Source organism: Hemibagrus wyckioides, linkage group LG06, assembly GCF_019097595.1.
Source record: "Hemibagrus wyckioides isolate EC202008001 linkage group LG06, SWU_Hwy_1.0, whole genome shotgun sequence".
Lineage (NCBI taxonomy): Eukaryota > Metazoa > Chordata > Actinopteri > Siluriformes > Bagridae > Hemibagrus > Hemibagrus wyckioides.
The window spans coordinates 43,306,911-43,329,705 of record NC_080715.1 but is presented as its reverse complement, the minus strand read 5'-3'; the positions used below and the strand labels follow the sequence as shown (position 1 = coordinate 43,329,705).

Sequence of the window (22,795 nt, the reverse complement as noted above, 5' to 3'; positions counted from 1 at the left end):
AGAGAGAGAGAGAGAGAGAGAGAGAGAGAGAGAGAGAGAGAGAGAGAGAGAGAGAGGACTTTGACGCAGAGTTACGTCACTACGTCACCTGGTTGCTAGGTATATCAACAATACATAACAAACACCGCAACCTGGTGGCTGTTTAGAGAAACACATCATCATCATCATTATTATTATTATTATTATTATTATTATTATTATTATTATTATTATTACAGATACAAATAGGGTACAGAAAATAGTTTTTTTGTGTTTGTGTGAAATTGGATTTGTTTTGGATTGTTTTTTGTTTTATTTTATTTTATTGAATAAATGAAGTGTTTGTACTTTTGGGGGTGGAGCTAAAGTGTATTGCATTGCATGTACATAAACCAGCGGCACATACAAGCCAGGTAACACACACACACACACTCACACACACACACACATAGACCAGCAGCACATACAAGCCAGGTAACACACACATACACACACAGACCAGTGGCACATACAAGCCCGGTAACACCAGAGGTGGACAAAGTACACAACTTCCTTACTTGAGTGAGAGCACAGATACTCCTGGTCAAACATTACTCCATTACAAATAAAAGTTGTAAAGACAGATTGATGATTAATGAAGTAAAAGATTAATGAAGTAAAAGTACAGAAGTAGTTGTTTCCAAGTACTTAAATATCAAAAGTAAATGTCAATGCATTGTTTTATTATTGCTGCATTGTTGTATGTAATACTTTCTGTACCTTTTGTAGCAACCTAGTGAATATACTGAGCAGTGTGTAGTATCTGTGGAATTGAGACTTTTTAGAATGTTACAAAACCTATAGACATTAAACAACTGAATTGAGAAAAAAAACAAGTATAATCATTGTCATGTTTTATTTATCACTCCTACCACCCCCAACAAAGAAATACACATCTATGTGTATCCATTCATGCACATTTGAATAAAGTGGTCTATAAACGCAGACTGACCAGAAAAACTGCATCTGTAGAACTGTATCTGTAGAACTGTATCTGTAGAACTGCATCTGTATAACTGTATCTGTAGAACTGCATCTGTATAACTGTATCTGTATAACTGCATCTGTAGAACTGTATCTGTATAACTGCATCTGTAGAACTGTATCTGTATAACTGTATCTGTAGAACTGCATCTGTATAACTGTATCTGTATAACTGTATATGTATAACTGTATCTGTAGAACTGTATCTGTATAACTGCATCTGTATAACTGTATATGTAGAACTGTATCTGTAGAACTGTATCTGTATAACTGTATATGTAGAACTGTATCTGTATAACTGTATCTGTATAACTGTATCTGTATAACTGTATATGTAGAACTGTATCTGTATAACTGTATCTGTAGAACTGCATCTGTATAACTGTATCTGTATAACTGTATATGTAGAACTGTATCTGTAGAACTGTATCTGTATAACTGTATCTGTATAACTGTATATGTATAACTGTATCTGTAGAACTGTATCTGTAGAACTGCATCTGTATAACTGTAGCTGTATAACTGTATATGTAGAACTGTATCTGTAGAACTGTATCTGTATAACTGTATCTGTATAACTGTATATGTATAACTGTATCTGTAGAACTGTATCTGTAGAACTGCATCTGTATAACTGTAGCTGTATAGCTGTATCTGTATATCTGTATCTGTAGAACTGTATCTGTAGAACTGTATCTGTAGAACTGTATCTGTATAACTGCATCTGTAGAACTGCATCTGTATAACTGCATCTGTATAACTGTATCTGTAGAACTGTATCTGTAGAACTGTATCTGGATAACTGTATCTGTAGAACTGTATCTGTAGAACTGTATCTGGATAACTGTATCTGTATAACTGCATCTGTATAACTGTATCTGTAGAACTGTATCTGTAGAACTGTATCTGTAGAACTGTATCTGGATAACTGTATATGTATAACTGTATCTGTATAACTGTATCTGTAGAACTGTATCTGTAGAACTGTATCTGGATAACTGTATCTGTATAACTGCATCTGTATAACTGTATCTGTAGAACTGTATCTGTAGAACTGTATCTGTAGAACTGTATCTGGATAACTGTATCTGTAGAACTGTATCTGGATAACTGTATCTGTAGAACTGTATCTGTAGAACTGTATCTGGATAACTGCATCTGTATAACTGCATCTGTATAACTGTATCTGTAGAACTGTATCTGTAGAACTGTATCTGGATAACTGTATCTGTATAACTGCATCTGTATAACTGTATCTGTAGAACTGTATCTGGATAACTGTATCTGTATAACTGCATCTGTATAACTGTATCTGTAGAACTGTATCTGTAGAACTGTATCTGTAGAACTGTATCTGGATAACTGTATCTGTAGAACTGTATCTGGATAACTGTATCTGTAGAACTGTATCTGTAGAACTGTATCTGGATAACTGCATCTGTATAACTGCATCTGTATAACTGTATCTGTAGAACTGTATCTGTAGAACTGTATCTGGATAACTGTATCTGTATAACTGCATCTGTATAACTGTATATGTAGAACTGTATCTGTATAACTGTATCTGTATAACTGTATATGTATAACTGTATCTGTATAACTGTATCTGTATAACTGTATATGTATAACTGTATCTGTAGAACTGTATCTGTAGAACTGCATCTGTATAACTGTATCTGTAGAACTGTATATGTAGAACTGTATCTGTAGAACTGTATCTGTATAACTGTATCTGTATAACTGTATCTGTACAACTGTAGCTGTACAACTGTAGCTGTATAGCTGTATCTGTAGAACTGTATCTGTAGAACTGTATCTGTAGAACTGTATCTGTAGAACTGTATCTATATAACTGTATCTGTAGAACTGTATCTGTAGAACTGCATCTGTATAACTGTATCTGTAGAACTGTATCTGTAGAACTGTATCTGTAGAACTGTATCTGGATAACTGTATATGTATAACTGTATCTGTAGAACTGTATCTGGATAACTGCATCTGTATAACTGCATCTGTATAACTGTATCTGTAGAACTGTATCTGTAGAACTGTATCTGGATAACTGTATCTGTATAACTGCATCTGTAGAACTGCATCTGTAGAACTGCATCTGTATAACTGTATCTGTAGAACTGTATCTGTAGAACTGTATCTGGATAACTGTATCTGTAGAACTGTATCTGGATAACTGTATCTGTAGAACTGTATCTGTAGAACTGTATCTGGATAACTGTATCTGTAGAACTGTATCTGTATAACTGTATCTGTAGAACTGTATCTGTAGAACTGTATCTGTAGAACTGTATCTGGATAACTGTATCTGTAGAACTGTATCTGGATAACTGTATCTGTAGAACTGTATCTGTAGAACTGTATCTGTATAACTGTATCTGTAGAACTGCATCTGTAGAACTGCATCTGTATAACTGCATCTGTATAACTGCATCTGTAGAACTGCATCTGTAGAACTGCATCTGTATAACTGTATCTGTAGAACTGTATCTGTATAACTGTATCTGGATAACTGTATCTGTAGAACTGTATCTGTATAACTGTATCTGTAGAGCTGTATCTGTAGAACTGCATCTGTATAACTGCATCTGTATAACTGTATCTGTAGAACTGCATCTGTAGAACTGTATCTGTAGAACTGCATCTGTAGAACTGCATCTGTATAACTGTATCTGTATAACTGCATCTGTATAACTGCATCTGTAGAACTGCATCTGTAGAACTGCATCTGTATAACTGTATCTGTATAACTGTATCTGTAGAACTGCATCTGTAGAACTGCATCTGTATAACTGCATCTGTATAACTGTATCTGTATAACTGTATCTGTATAACTGTATCTGTAGAACTGTATCTGTATAACTGTATCTGTATAACTGCATCTGTATAACTGCATCTGTAGAACTGCATCTGTATAACTGTAGCTGTATAACTGCATCTGTATAACTGTATCTGTATAACTGTATCTGTATAACTGTAGCTGTATAACTGCATCTGTATAACTGCATCTGTATAACTGTAGCTGTAGAACTGCATCTGTAGAACTGTAGCTGTATAACTGCATCTGTATAACTGCATCTGTATAACTGTATCTGTATAACTGCATCTGTATAACTGCATCTGTATAACTGCATCTGTATAACTGTATCTGTATAACTGCATCTGTAGAACTGCATCTGTATAACTGCATCTGTAGAACTGCATCTGTATAACTGTATCTGTAGAACTGCATCTGTATAACTGCATCTGTATAACTGCATCTGTAGAACTGTATCTGTATAACTGTATCTGTAGAACTGTATCTGTATAACTGTATCTGTAGAACTGTATCTGTATAACTGTATCTGTAGAACTGTATCTGTATAACTGCATCTGTATAACTGCATCTGTAGAACTGCATCTGTATAACTGTATCTGTATAACTGTATCTGTATAACTGCATCTGTAGAACTGCATCTGTATAACTGTATCTGTATAACTGTATCTGTATAACTGTATCTGTAGAACTGCATCTGTAGAACTGCATCTGTATAACTGCATCTGTAGAACTGTATCTGTAGAACTGTATCTGTAGAACTGTATCTGTATAACTGTATCTGTAGAACTGTATCTGTATAACTGTATCTGTATAACTGCATCTGTATAACTGTATCTGTATAACTGTAGCTGTAGAACTGCATCTGTAGAACTGCATCTGTATAACTGCATCTGTATAACTGTATCTGTAGAACTGCATCTGTAGAACTGTATCTGTATAACTGCATCTGTATAACTGTATCTGTAGAACTGTATCTGTAGAACTGCATCTGTAGAACTGCATCTGTATAACTGTATCTGTATAACTGCATCTGTATAACTGTAGCTGTATAACTGCATCTGTAGAACTGTAGCTGTATAACTGTATCTGAATATCTGCATCTGTATAACTGTATCTGTATAACTGTATCTGTATAACTGTATCTGTATAACTGTAGCTGTATAGCTGTATCTGTATATCTGTATCTGTAGAACTGTATCTGTAGAACTGTATCTGTATAACTGCATCTGTATAACTGTAGCTGTATAACTGCATCTGTAGAACTGCATCTGTATAACTGTATCTGTATAACTGTATCTGTAGAACTGTATCTGTATAACTGTATCTGTAGAACTGTATCTGTAGAACTGTATCTGTAGAACTGTAGCTGTATAACTGTATCTGTATAGCTGTATCTGTAGAACTGTATCTGTAGAACTGTATCTGTATAACTGTATCTGTATAACTGTATCTGTAGAACTGCATCTGTATAACTGCATCTGTATAACTGTATCTGTAGAACTGCATCTGTAGAACTGTATCTGTATAACTGCATCTGTATAACTGTATCTGTAGAACTGTAGCTGTATAACTGCATCTGTATAACTGCATCTGTATAACTGTATCTGTAGAACTGCATCTGTAGAACTGTATCTGTAGAACTGTATCTGTATAACTGCATCTGTATAACTGTAGCTGTATAACTGCATCTGTAGAACTGCATCTGTATAACTGTATCTGTATAACTGCATCTGTATAACTGTAGCTGTATAACTGTATCTGTATAACTGTATCTGTAGAACTGTAGCTGTATAACTGCATCTGTATAACTGTATCTGTATAACTGTATCTGTAGAACTGTATCTGTAGAACTGTAGCTGTATAACTGCATCTGTATAACTGCATCTGTATAACTGTATCTGTAGAACTGCATCTGTAGAACTGTATCTGTAGAACTGTATCTGTATAACTGCATCTGTATAACTGCATCTGTAGAACTGTATCTGTAGAACTGTATCTGTATAACTGTATCTGTAGAACTGCATCTGTATAACTGCATCTGTAGAACTGTATCTGTATAACTGTATCTGTATAACTGCATCTGTATAACTGCATCTGTAGAACTGTATCTGTAGAACTGTATCTGTAGAACTGTATCTGTATAACTGTATCTGTAGAACTGCATCTGTAGAACTGTATCTGTAGAACTGCATCTGTAGAACTGTATCTGTAGAACTGTATCTGTATAACTGTATCTGTATAACTGTATCTGTAGAACTGTATCTGTAGAACTGTATCTGTAGAACTGTATCTATATAACTGTAGCTGTATAACTGTATCTATATAACTGTAGCTGTAGAACTGTATCTGTAGAACTGTATCTGTAGAACTGTATCTATATAACTGTAGCTGTATAACTAGCCAACAGCAACCCCGCTTTAACAAAGGGCAAAACAGAAAGACTTATTTGCCGTCAGAACAAAAATTTCAAACCATTAGTTGTGACAATTATACTGTGATCCCAGATCCCTAGTAGAGAGAAATCGTACCATGGTCAAATAAGTAAAACTCAAAAAAGTCTTTGTTCATCTTAAGTAGAAGCTGGTTCTCAAAGTTATGCAAATCAATCCAGCTCTCACAGGCCGGGAAGGCAGGGAGGCTTAAGCTTAAGTGAGAGGTTGGATAAGGCTGGGTAAGATGTCAGCATAGTCATACCTTCAGCTGTACATGTTAGGTATGTGTCCAGTTGTTTGGATGTCTCCTGTGTGCGCACATGCTTGATATTAGAGAAGAAATCCTCTTCATCAGAAGTGAATGAGGAGTTATCAGCAGCCTGAAGACTCTCATCATGATCAGGAAGATGTTCCTTGATGTAACTGAGGCCTAAATCAGAAACAATTATATGTTTGTCATCCTTTTATTCATCTTTCCATTATGACCAAATTATATGCAAGTAGATATTTAAAAAAAAGATAAAAAGAGAGTGGGAGTGAAAGTAAATGAGGAAATAACAGATCATTTAGAACATTTCTTTTGAGGATGGCTTCATCAGTGGTCCAGGATGTTTTGAATTTTGGATAAATAATGGCTGCAGCAACTAACTCTGGATCACATTTTCAAACTGCTTTTTCAAACCATCTAGAAGGGCATCAACTAGCAGCTTGCAGAATTTAACTGATTCTCTTGTCTTCACAAGCTTGATGATGAGGGTGGTAATAGTGTGGAGAAGCCATCCCATATGAATGTTGGAATCTCATTGTAATAGGTTTGTTGCCTTCGCAACTGGGCTCATGGTGGTCACATATTCACCCAAAAAGGCCATTTCAACTGGACTGTACCTAATGCAAGCAAAAGAAAACCAATAGTAAACTTTTTTCCGACTATGGAAACAGAACACAACCACTGCACATTCAAGCACATTTATTCACACAAAGTGGTTGATTAGGATTACACAGAAATTGCCTTTTTTTGCTTTCTAATGCTTAAAGATTGTAGGTAATGAAACAAAAGACACAAGAACACAATTAAAAAAATTGCTACTTACATAGGAAGATTTGAGTGCAGCACAGACAGCACTCACTGCCCCCTCTCCTTCATCTTTAAGGATTCTCATGATATGGTCCACAGAGTTCCATCTTGTTGCATTAGGCTGTACCAACTGAACCCACAGTGCTCTTCAACAACCTCTGCAGCAGTTGTGGACACAGAGCTTGACACTTAGAGAAGGCTTACCTTGAGAGCTTTCTGTAGGCCTCTGCCTTATTTGCATTATTGGCATCAGTTGTGGAAACGTCATAGGCCACCATCAGTTTTGTTGTTTTAGCAATGTTTTAATGACCATCCATACTTTTTTTGTAATGGAAACTTTTTGAGTGTGTAGCAAAAAAAAGTGTGCACGTTCTGGGACATACTACGAAGATGGCATATAACGGAACCGGACGTTGTTGCCTAGCTATGCACACTCATCATAAACAAAGCATTTCACATTTTATTCATTCTTATTTATCCAATATAAGTGACTATTTGCATTTTATATAAGTGATATATATTTGCACATTTCATTTAGACCATTTTAGTATGCATTTACACCTTTCTCAAGGCTCCTCCCTCCTGCGTGCAATGCGTTTTGGGCAGTATTACCCGTTAGAGTGTGCGTTGTCCTGCACTTCGAAATTTCTACTTGGATTAGTAGACCATCCGGGAATTTTTGGAATATACTTTTCCGCATACTATGATTTGGGGGCATACTAATTCTATTTTCGAATACTGTTCAGGACAGATAGCATGAGAATTTGAACTAACATCATTACCAGTGCTTTTGGGGTGTATATGCAACGCTATGGCAACTAGGCAAACAAATATATATATAAAAAAAACATTTGCCTAACCATACATACTTCATGGCACAAGCAATATCCATTTCAAGCTTTTACCAGAAATTAAAAGTATACCTCAATATGTAAAGTATAGATACTCAAAAAGTGTACTTAAGTACAGTACTCAAGTAAATGTACTTTGGTACTGTCCACCTCTGGGTAACACACACACACACAAACACACACACACACACACTATACATTATACAAGTGTTTTTACTTTTGGCGGTGGAGCTTAAGTGTATTGCAGAAAAAAACAAAAAGCTATCATGTAAAATAAAAAAGTTTTTAAACTAATATCTAACAAAATCTGATCTTTGAATCTAATGCATTAATTAATAAAGAGTGAGTGTGAGTTTGGATGGAAGCTCTTACCAGGGGAAAATCTCCTAAACATAAAACATGCAAACTGCAAACTGCAAAAATAAACCAGATTCTCTTCTCTTGATATTTTGTTTGTTTTATTTAACCGTTTCAGGGAAAGTGAGATGTGTATAAAATCACACACGTTTTTCAGAAGTGTCTCAGGGTCCAGAACGCGGCAGAGTTCCCACTGCTTGGCACCGCCGGAGTCTCCAAGCGTTTCAGTTTGGTTAGAACGACGGACACGGGGTCTCGTCCTGCTGCATCTCTGCGCTCAGCCACGGAGAAGACCTTCATGGTGGTCTGCGTGAAGAAGGAACCCAGTTCTCGGCCTCGGACTCGGCAGCGGAAGGTGTTGACGATCTCATGCCGGAACCTGCGACTCACCACGCAGTAGAGCAGGAAGTTGGTGCCGGAGTTGAGGTTGTGCAGCATGTTGGCTATGTCCCCCACCACATTGATGGCGATGGTGTAGTCGTCTCGGTTGAAGTCTTTGTGGTTGTGTTTAGTGCGCAGGATGCAGTAGGTGATGAAACGTGGCAAGCCGAGAACCACGAATGCCGCCGAGACGATCCCAAGCAGCAGCAGCGTCCTGCGGGCGGAACCTCGGGTCCGGGAGGCCCGGATGGTCCGGCGCTCCTCTTTAGTGAAGAGACGACCGGAGCCGAGCAGCTGGTATGCGATCAGAGAGTTAAAGATGATGACCAGCAGGATGGGAACTCCGCTGGACAGGAAAGACGTCACCCAGACCACCACCGTGGAGTAGAAGGCGTCTCGATAAAGACACCGCGGAACCGTGACTGTCTGTCCATTCCGGGTCAGGTTCACCTGAAAAGGTGAAGTTTACACTCAATTTTTATTTCAATGCAGTGTAAATATGATAAAGTGCGAGGTCCGCACCTGCACCACGGTGTTGATCCAGCTGAGAGGGATGGAGGCCAGGTGTGAGAGAAGGATGATGGAGGTGCAGGTGAGGAGGGCGTGTCTGACCTGCAGGTGGCGCTGTGGGATCACCATCACTCTGAACACCAGGTAGCGCTCGATGGTGAAGGCCACCACCAGCCAGGCCGAGGCGTAGAACGTTCCGAACTGCAGGAAGTTGATGACGCCGCACCAAGGGTGAGCGTGCCAGAATGGCTGTGGCTGCAGGAACACCAGGCTCAGGTCCAGCAGTGTCACCCACAGCAGGTAGCACGTGTCCACCACCGCCAGAAAGCTCAGGTACACACGGGCTGAGTCCGACATCCCACACACTCGCCAGCACAGCATGTAGAAGGTGAAGAGGTTCGCTGTGGGGGACCAGGAACGATTAGAGTTATAACAGTGGAAAGAAAGGAACCACATGGAAGATCCTAGAACCACAAGCTGCTCTGGGGCACTTTCAGGATTTTACTCTAGAACACCACTGAAGGTTCTGCAACTGCACTAAAATACTAAAATACTAAAATACCTGCCACGTTAAATATCTAAAGCTCCTCACAGGGTTTTGGTAGCACCCTCGGGTTCTCAGAACCAGCCTCAAGGAACAACGCTGAAGTACAATGACCCAATGTTACCTTGAGCCCCAGGGAATACTATAGATCATCAGTGAAAATTCTAGAACCCCACTTGTAATTGTAGTTCTGCTGTAAGGACTGTGAAACCCCACTCAGTGTATTAGTAACCCACTTTCTGGGGTTCTAGAACCGTATCAAAATTCAAGAATGTGTGTGTGTTAACTGTTATATATGTTTTGCAAGATCACCTGGAATACCCAGAATGCACAGCAGCGGATAGTACACCTTCTGAATGGTGATGAAGACACTCGCTCCGTCCATCACACGGCACTAATCCTGCAATAAAGTCATTACACACACACACACACACACACACATTTTATTGCTTCACCTCACAGTATCACAGTAACGTAACTGAATATAAAAATATGAAGATATTTAAGAACAAAGAAAACATCAGTTTTCTCTCTCTCTCTCTCTCTCTCTCTCTCTCTCTCTTTCTCTCTCTCTCACACACACACACTGCCTAGAACACAGCACTATTAGGAAAAACAGAATCATTTGCATCTCTTGTTTTATAGTTTAAAATGTTTTATAAAACAGTTTATTTTCTAAAATCTGACCTTATTTCACGAATTCAACAAAAAAACAAAAGAAAATTTTATTTTAGACTTAAAGAAAACATCCAAAATATGAATTAGGAATAAAGACATCCAACGACTTTAACACACACACACACACACGGTGAAGAAGTCTTAAGAAGGTAGACGTTTCTGTATGAAGTGAAAGGTGTGTGTACTCACTGCGACAGACGAACCTGCGTGAGAGTGTGCAGGTAGACGGGCTCACCTGAGCTCTCTCTCTCTCTCACACACACACACACACACACACACAGAGCAGATGGGCAGATACACAGCACATAAACACACAGTACATTAGCTGGAGAGACAGGAAATGGTGCTGGTTATTGATTTGTGGAAAGGTTTTTATTGAATATTGATTTGCTGAAAGTTTCCTCACTGTGAACAGTCAGCTGTACCACACTGCAACACACTGCACCACACTGTAACACACTGCACCACACTGTAACACACTGCACCACACCACACACTGCAACACACTGCACCACACTGCAACACACTGCACCACACTATACACTGCACCACACTACACACTGCAACACACCACACTGCAACACACTGCAACACACTACACCACACCACACACTGCAACACACTGCACCACACTGCAACACACTGCACCACACCACACACTGCAACACACTGCACCACACTGCAACACACTGCACCACACCACACACTGCAACACACTGCACCACACTGCAACACACTGCACCACACTGCAACACACTGCACCACACCACACACTGCAACACACTGCACCACACCACACACTGCAACACACTGCACCACACCACACACTGCAACACACTGCAACACACTGCACCACACCACACACTGCAACACACTGCACCACACTGCAACACACTGCAACACACTGCAGCACACTGCAACACACTGCAGCACACTGCAACACACTGCAACACACTGCAGCACACTGCACCACACTGCACCACACTGCAATACACTGCACCACACCACACACTGCACCACACTGCACCACACTGCAACACACTGCACCACACTGCAACACACTGCACCACACCACACACTGCAACACACTGCACCACACCACACACTGCAACACACTGCACCACACTACACACTGTACCACACTACACACTGCACCACACTGCACCACACTACACACTGTACCACACTGCACCACACTACACACTGTACCACACTGCACCACACTACACACTGCAACACACTACACACTGCACCACACTACACACTGCAACACATTACACACTGCACCACACTACACACTGCAACACACGACACACTGCACCACACTACACACTGCACCACACGACACACTGCAACACACTACACACTGCACCACACTACACACTGCACCACACGACACACTGCAACACATTACACACTACACCACACTACACACTGCAACACACTACACACTGCACAACACGACACACTGCACCACACTACACACTGCACCACACTACACACTGCACCACACAACACACTGCACCACACTACACACTGCACCACACAACACACTGCACCACACTACACACTGCAACACACGACACACTGCACCAAACTACACACTGCACCACACTACACACTGCAACACATTACACACTGCACCACACTACACACTGTACCACACTGCACCACACTACACACTGTACCACACTACACACTGCACCACACTACACAATGCAACACACTACACACTGCAACACATTACACACTGCAACACACGACACACTGCACCACACTACACACTGTACCACACTGCACCACACTACACACTGTACCACACTGCACCACACAACACACTGCACCACACTACACACTGCACCACACTACACACTGCAACACATTACACACTGCACCACACAACACACTGCACCACACTACACACTGCACCACACTACACACTGCACCACACTACACACTGCACCACACTACACACTGCAACACATTACACACTGCAACACACGACACACTGCACCACACTACACACTGTACCACACTGCACCACACTACACACTGTACCACACTGCACCACACTACACACTGCACCACACTACACACTGCACCACAATACACACTGCAACACACAACACACTGCACCACACTACACACTGCACCACAATACACACTGCACCACACTACACACTGCAACACATTACACACTGCACCACACTACACACTGTACCACACTGCACCACACTACACACTGCACCACACTACACACTGTACCACACTGCACCACACTACACACTGCACCACACTACACACTGCACCACACAACACACTGCACCACACTACACACTGCACCATACTACACACTGCACCACACAACACACTGCACCACACAACACACTGCACCACACTACACACTGCAACACACTACACACTGCAACACACTACACACTGTACCACACTACACACTGCACCACACTACACACTGCACCACACTACACACTGCAACACACTACACACTGCACCACACTACACACTGCAACACATTACACACTACACCACACTACACACTGCAACACACTACACACTGCACAACACGACACACTGCACCACACGACACACTGCACCACACAACACACTGCACCACACTACACACTGCACCACACAACACACTGCAACACATTACACACTGCACCACACTACACACTGTACCACACTGCACCACACTACACACTGTACCACACTACACACTGCACCACACTACACACTGCAACACACTACACACTGCAACACATTACACACTGCAACACACGACACACTGTACCACACTGCACCACACTACACACTGTACCACACTGCACCACACTACACACTGCACCACACTACACACTGCACCACACAACACACTGCACCACACTACACACTGTACCACACTACACACTGCACCACACTACACACTGCACCACACTACACACTGCACCACACTACACACTGCAACACATGACACACTACACCACACTACACACTGCAACACACGACACACTGTACCACACTGCACCACACTACACACTGCACCACACTACACACTGTACCACACTACACACTGCACCACACTACACACTGCACCACACTACACACTGCAACACATGACACACTACACCACACTACACACTGCAACACACGACACACTGTACCACACTACACACTGTACCACACTACACACTGCACCACACTACACACTGTACCACACTACACACTGCACCACACTACACACTGCACCACACTACACACTGTACCACACTGCACCACACTGCAACACACGACACACTACACCACACTACACCCTGCAACACACGACACACTGTACCACACTGCACCACACTACACACTGTACCACGCTGCACCACACTACACACTGCACCACACAACACACTGCACCACACAACACACTGCACCACACTACACACTGCACCACACTACACACTGCACCACACAACACACTGCACCACACTACACACTGCACCACACTACACATTGTACCACACTGCAACACACGACACACTACACCACACTACACACTGCAACACACGACACACTGTACCACACTGCACCACACTACACACTGTACCACACTGCACCACACTACACAATGCACCACACTACACACTGCACCACACTACACACTGTACCACACTACACACTGCACCACACTGCACCACACTACACACTGCACCACACTACACACTGCACCACACAACACACTGCACCACACTACACACTGCAACACACTACACACTGCACCACACTACACACTGTACCACACTACACACTGCACCACACTGCACCACACTACACACTGTACCACACTACACACTGCACCACACTGCACCACACTACACACTGCACCACACTACACACTGTACCACACTACACACTGCAACACATTACACACTGCACCACACTACACACTGCACCACACTACACACTGTACCACACTACACACTGTACCACACTGCACCACACTACACACTGCACCACACTACACACTGTACCACACTGCACCACACTACACACTGTACCACACTACACACTGCAACACATTACACACTGCACCACACTACACACTGTAGCACACTGCACCACACTACACACTGCACCACACTGCACCACACTACACACTGTACCACACTGCAACACACTACACACTGCACCACACTACACACTGTACCACACTGCACCACACTACACACTGCAACACACTACAGACTGCACCACACTACACACTGCACCACACAACACACTGTACCACGCTACACCACACTACACACTGCACCACACTACACACTGCACCACACAACACACTGCACCACACTACACACTGCAACACACTACACACTGCAACACACTACACACTGTACCACACTACACACTGCACCACACTACACACTGTACCACACTACACACTGCACCACACTGCACCACACTACACACTGCACCACACTGCACCACACTACACACTGTACCACACTACACACTGCAACACATTACACACTGCACCACACTACACACTGCACCACACTACACACTGTACCACACTACACACTGTACCACACTGCACCACACTACACACTGCACCACACTACACACTGCACCACACTACACACTGTACCACACTACACACTGCAACACATTACACACTGCACCACACTACACACTGTACCACACTGCACCACACTACACACTGTACCACACTGCAACACACTACACACTGCACCACACTACACAATGCACCACACAACACACTGCACCACACGACACACTGCAACACACTACACACTGCAACACACTACACACTGCACCACACAACACACTGCACCACACGACACACTGCAACACACTACACACTGCAACACACTACACACTGTACCACACTACACACTGCACCACACTGCACCACACTACACACTGTACCACACTACACACTGCACCACACTGCACCACACTACACACTGCACCACACTGCACCACACTACACACTGTACCACACTACACACTGCAACACATTACACACTGCACCACACTACACACTGCACCACACAACACACTGTACCACACTGCACCACACTACACACTGCACCACACTGCACCACACTACACACTGTACCACACTACACACTGCAACACACTACACACTGTACCACACTGCACCACACTACACACTGTACCACACTACACACTGCAACACATTACACACTGCACCACACTACACACTGTAGCACACTGCACCACACTACACACTGTACCACACTGCACCACACTACACACTGTACCACACTACACACTGCAACACATTACACACTGCACCACACTACACACTGTAGCACACTGCACCACACTACACACTGTACCACACTGCAACACACTACACACTGCACCACACTACACACTGCAACACACTACAGACTGCACCACACTACACACTGCAACACACAACACACTGTACCACGCTACACCACACTACACACTGCACCACACTACACACTGCACCACACAACACACTGCACCACACAACACACTGCACCACACTACACACTGCAACACACTACACACTGCAACACACTACACACTGCACCACACTACACACTGTACCACACTACACACTGCACCACACTGCACCACACTACACACTGCACCACACTGCACCACACTACACACTGTACCACACTACACACTGCAACACATTACACACTGCACCACACTACACACTGCACCACACTACACACTGTACCACACTACACACTGTACCACACTACACACTGTACCACACTGCACCACACTACACACTGCACCACACTACACACTGCACCACACTACACACTGTACCACACTGCACCACACTACACACTGTACCACACTACACACTGCAACACATTACACACTGCACCACACTACACACTGTACCACACTGCACCACACTACACACTGTACCACACTGCAACACACTACACACTGCACCACACTACACACTGTACCACACTGCAACACACTACACACTGCACCACACTACACACTGCAACACACTACAGACTGCACCACACTACACACTGCAACACACAACACACTGTACCACGCTACACCACACTACACACTGCACCACACTACACACTGCACCACACAACACACTGCACCACACAACACACTGCACCACACTACACACTGCAACACACTACACACTGCAACACACTACACACTGCACCACACTACACACTGTACCACACTACACACTGCACCACACTGCACCACACTACACACTGCACCACACTGCACCACACTACACACTGTACCACACTACACACTGCAACACACTACACACTGCACCACACTACACACTGTACCACACTACACACTGTACCACACTACACACTGTACCACACTGCACCACACTACACACTGCACCACACTACACACTGCACCACACTACACACTGTACCACACTGCACCACACTACACACTGTACCACACTACACACTGCAACACATTACACACTGCACCACACTACACACTGTACCACACTGCACCACACTACACACTGTACCACACTGCAACACACTACACACTGCACCACACTACACACTGTACCACACTGCACCACACTACACACTGCAACACACTACAGACTGCACCACACTACACACTGCACCACACTACACACTGCAACACACTACACACTGTACCACACTGCAACACACTACACACTGTACCACACTGCACCACACTACACACTGCAACACACTACACACTGCAACACACTACACACTGCACCACACTACAACACACTACACACTGCAACACACTACACACTGCACCACACTACACACTGCAACACACTACACACTGCACCACACTACACACTGCAACACACTACAACACACTACACACTGCACCACACTACACACTGCACCACACTACACACTGCACCACACAACACACTGCACCACACTACACACTGCAACACACTACAACACACTACACACTGTACCACACTGCAACACACTACACACTGTACCACACTGCACCACACTACACACTGCAACACACTACACACTGCACCACACTACACACTGCAACACACTACAACACACTACACACTGCACCACACTACACACTGCACCACACTACACACTGCACCACACAACACACTGCACCACACTACACACTGCAACACACTACAACACACTACACACTGTACCACACTGCAACACACTACACACTGTACCACACTGCACCACACTACACACTGCACCACACAACACACTGCAACACACTACACACTGCACCACACTACAACACACTACACCACACTACACACTGCAACACACTACACACTGCACCACACAACACACTGCAACACACTACAACACACTACACCACACTACACACTGCAACACACTACACACTGCACCACACAACACACTGCAACACACTACAACACACTACACACTGCACCACACTACACACTGCACCACACAACACACTGCACCACACTACACACTGCAACACACTACAACACACTACACACTGCACCACACTACACACTGCAACACACTACACACTGTACCACACTGCAACACACAACACACTGCACCATACTACACACTGCACCACACTACACACTGCACCACAAAACACACTGCAACACACTACACACTGTACCACACTGCACCACACAACACACTGCACCACACCACACACTTTACCACACTACACACTGCAACACACTACACACTGCACCACACTACACACTGCACCACACAACACACTGCAACCCACTACACACTGCACCACACAACACACTGCAACACACTACACACTGCACCACACTACAACACACTACACACTGCAACACACTACACACTGCAACACACTACAACACACTACACACTGCACCACACAACACACTGCAACACACTACACACTGCAACACACTACAACACACTACACACTGCACCACACAACACACTGCAACACACTACACACTGCACCACACTACAACACACTACACACTGCACCACACTACACACTGCAACACACTACAACACACTACACACTGCACCACACTACACACTGCACCACACAACACACTGCAACACACTACACACTGCACCACACTACACACTGCAACACACTACACACTGCACCACACTACACACTGTACCACACTACACACTGTAACACACTGCAACACACTACACACTGCACCACACAACACACTGCACCACACTACACACTGTACCACACTGCAACACACTACACACTGTACCACACCACACACTGTACCACACTACACACTGCACCACACTACACACTGCACCACACAACACACTGCACCACACTACACACTGCACCACACTACACACTGCACCACACTACACACTGTACCACACTGCAACACACGACACACTACACCACACTACACACTGCAACACACGACACACTGTACCACACTGCACCACACTACACACTGTACCACACTGCAACACACTACACACTGCACCACACTACACACTGCACCACACTACACACTGTACCACACTGCACCACACTACACACTGCACCACACTACACACTGCACCACACTACACACTGCAACACATTACACACTGCACCACACTACACACTGTACCACACTGCACCACACTACACACTGTACCACACTGCAACACACTACACACTGCACCACACTACACACTGTACCACACTGCACCACACTACACACTGCAACACACTACAGACTGCACCACACTACACACTGCACCACACTACACACTGCAACACACTACACACTGTACCACACTGCAACACACTACACACTGTACCACACTGCACCACACTACACACTGTAGCACACTGCACCACACTACACACTGTACCACACTGCAACACACTACACACTGCACCACACTACACACTGCAACACACTACAGACTGCACCACACTACACACTGCAACACACAACACACTGTACCATGCTACACCACACTACACACTGCACCACACTACACACTGCACCACACAACACACTGCACCACACAACACACTGCACCACACTACACACTGCAACACACTACACACTGCAACACACTACACACTGCACCACACTACACACTGTACCACACTACACACTGCACCACACTGCACCACACTACACACTGCACCACACTGCACCACACTACACACTGTACCACACTACACACTGCAACACATTACACACTGCACCACACTACACACTGCACCACACTACACACTGTACCACACTACACACTGTACCACACTACACACTGTACCACACTGCACCACACTACACACTGCACCACACTACACACTGCACCACACTACACACTGTACCACACTGCACCACACTACACACTGTACCACACTACACACTGCAACACATTACACACTGCACCACACTACACACTGTACCACACTGCACCACACTACACACTGTACCACACTGCAACACACTACACACTGCACCACACTACACACTGTACCACACTGCACCACACTACACACTGCAACACACTACAGACTGCACCACACTACACACTGCACCACACTACACACTGCAACACACTACACACTGTACCACACTGCAACACACTACACACTGTACCACACTGCACCACACTACACACTGCAACACACTACACACTGCACCACACAACACACTGCACCACACAACACACTGCACCACACAACACACTGCAACACACTACACACTGCAACACACTACACACTGCACCACACTACATACTGCAACACACTACAACACACTACACACTGCACCACACTACACACTGCACCACAATACACACTGCAACACACTACACACTGCACTACACTACACACTGCACCACACTGCACCACACTACATACTGCAACACACTACAACACACTACACACTGCACCACACTACACCACACTACACACTGCAACACACTACACACTGCACCACACTACACACTGCAACACACTACAACACACTACACACTGCACCACACTACACACTGCACCACACTACACACTGCACCACACAACACACTGCACCACACTACACACTGCAACACACTACAACACACTACACACTGCACCACACTGCAACACACTACACACTGTACCACACTGCAACACACTACACACTGCACCACACTACACACTGCAACACACTACACACTGCACCACACTACACACTGCACCACACTACACACTGCAACACACTACACACTGCACCACACTACACACTGCAACACACTACAACACACTACACCACACTACACACTGCAACACACTACACACTGCACCACACAACACACTGCAACACACTACAACACACTACACACTGCACCACACTACACACTGCACCACACAACACACTGCACCACACTACACACTGCAACACACTACAACACACTACACACTGCACCACACTACACACTGCAACACACTACACACTGTACCACACTGCAACACACAACACACTGCACCATACTACACACTGCACCACACTACACACTGCACCACAAAACACACTGCAACACACTACACACTGTACCACACTGCACCACACAACACACTGCACCACACCACACACTTTACCACACTACACACTGCAACACACTACACACTGCACCACACTACACACTGCACCACACAACACACTGCAACCCACTACACACTGCACCACACAACACACTGCAACACACTACACACTGCACCACACTACAACACACTACACACTGCAACACACTACACACTGCAACACACTACAACACACTACACACTGCACCACACTACACACTGCAACACACTACACACTGTACCACACTGCACCACACTACACACTGCACCACACTACACACTGCAACACACTACACACTGCACCACACTGCACCACACTACACACTGCACCACACTACAACACACTACACACTGCACCACAATACACACTGCACCACACAACACACTGCAACACACTACACACTGCACCACAATACACACTGCACCACACAACACACTGCACCACACAACACACTGCAACACACTACACACTGCACCACACCACACACTGCACCACACTACACACTGTACCACACCACACACTGTACCACACTACACACTGTACCACACCACACACTGTACCACACTACACACTGCACCACACTACACACTGCACCACACAACACACTGCACCACACTACACACTGCACCACACTACACACTGCACCACACTGCACCACACTACACACTGTACCACACTGCAACACACGACACACTACACCACACTACACACTGCAACACACGACACACTGTACCACACTGCACCACACTACACACTACACCACACTACACACTGCACACTGCACCACACTACACACTGCACCACACTACACACTGTACCACACTGCACCACACTACACACTGCACCACACTACACACTGCACCACACTGCACCACACTACACACTGCACCACACTGCACCACACTACACACTGTGCCACACTACACACTGCAACACACAACACACTGCACCACACTACACACTGCACCACACTACACACTGCACCACACAACACACTGCACCACACTACACACTGCACCACACTACACACTGCACCACACTACACACTGCACCACACTACACACTGTACCACACTGCACCACACTACACACTGCACCACACTACACACTGCAACACAAGACACACTGTACCACACTGCACCACACTACACACTGTACCACACTGCACCACACTACACACTGCACCACACTACACACTGCACCACACTACACACTGCACCACACTGCACCACACTACACACTGCACCACACTACACACTGCACCACACTACACACTGTACCACACTGCACCACACAACACACTGCACCACACTACACACTGCACCACACTACACACTGCACCACACTGCAACACACTACACACTGCACCACACTACACACTGTACCACACTGCACCACACTACACACTGTACCACACTACACACTGCACCACACTACACACTGCACCACACTACACACTGCAACACACTACACACTGCACCACACTACACACTGCACCACACTACA

General features: G+C 44.6%; 1 protein-coding gene across 1 annotated transcript; it reads right to left on the bottom strand.

The window, feature by feature from the left end:
* Nucleotides 1–8,700: 8,700 nt before the first annotated feature.
* On the bottom strand, nt 8,701–10,495 carry LOC131353880 (probable G-protein coupled receptor 139). Its single transcript, XM_058390950.1, has 3 exons — nt 10,295–10,495; nt 9,451–9,839; nt 8,701–9,378 (listed from the first exon to the last, which is right to left on the bottom strand). Exons 1-3 carry the CDS (start codon nt 10,365–10,367, stop codon nt 8,701–8,703), a joined length of 1,140 nt encoding a protein of 379 aa, XP_058246933.1. The 5' UTR covers nt 10,368–10,495.
* Nucleotides 10,496–22,795: the final 12,300 nt, after the last annotated feature.

What these genes read in the sequence shown, in the direction of transcription:
- LOC131353880 (XM_058390950.1), bottom strand. Translation starts at nt 10,367, where the DNA reads ATGGACGGAGCGAGTGTCTTCATCACCATTCAGAAGGTGTACTATCCG. An exon ending in GTGCATTCTGGGTATTCCAG is followed by an intron (nt 9,840 to 10,294) that starts GTGATCTTGCAA and finishes GGTCCCCCACAG; the next exon opens with CGAACCTCTTCACCTTCTAC. An exon ending in GGATCAACACCGTGGTGCAG is followed by an intron (nt 9,379 to 9,450) that starts GTGCGGACCTCG and finishes TCACCTTTTCAG; the next exon opens with GTGAACCTGACCCGGAATGG.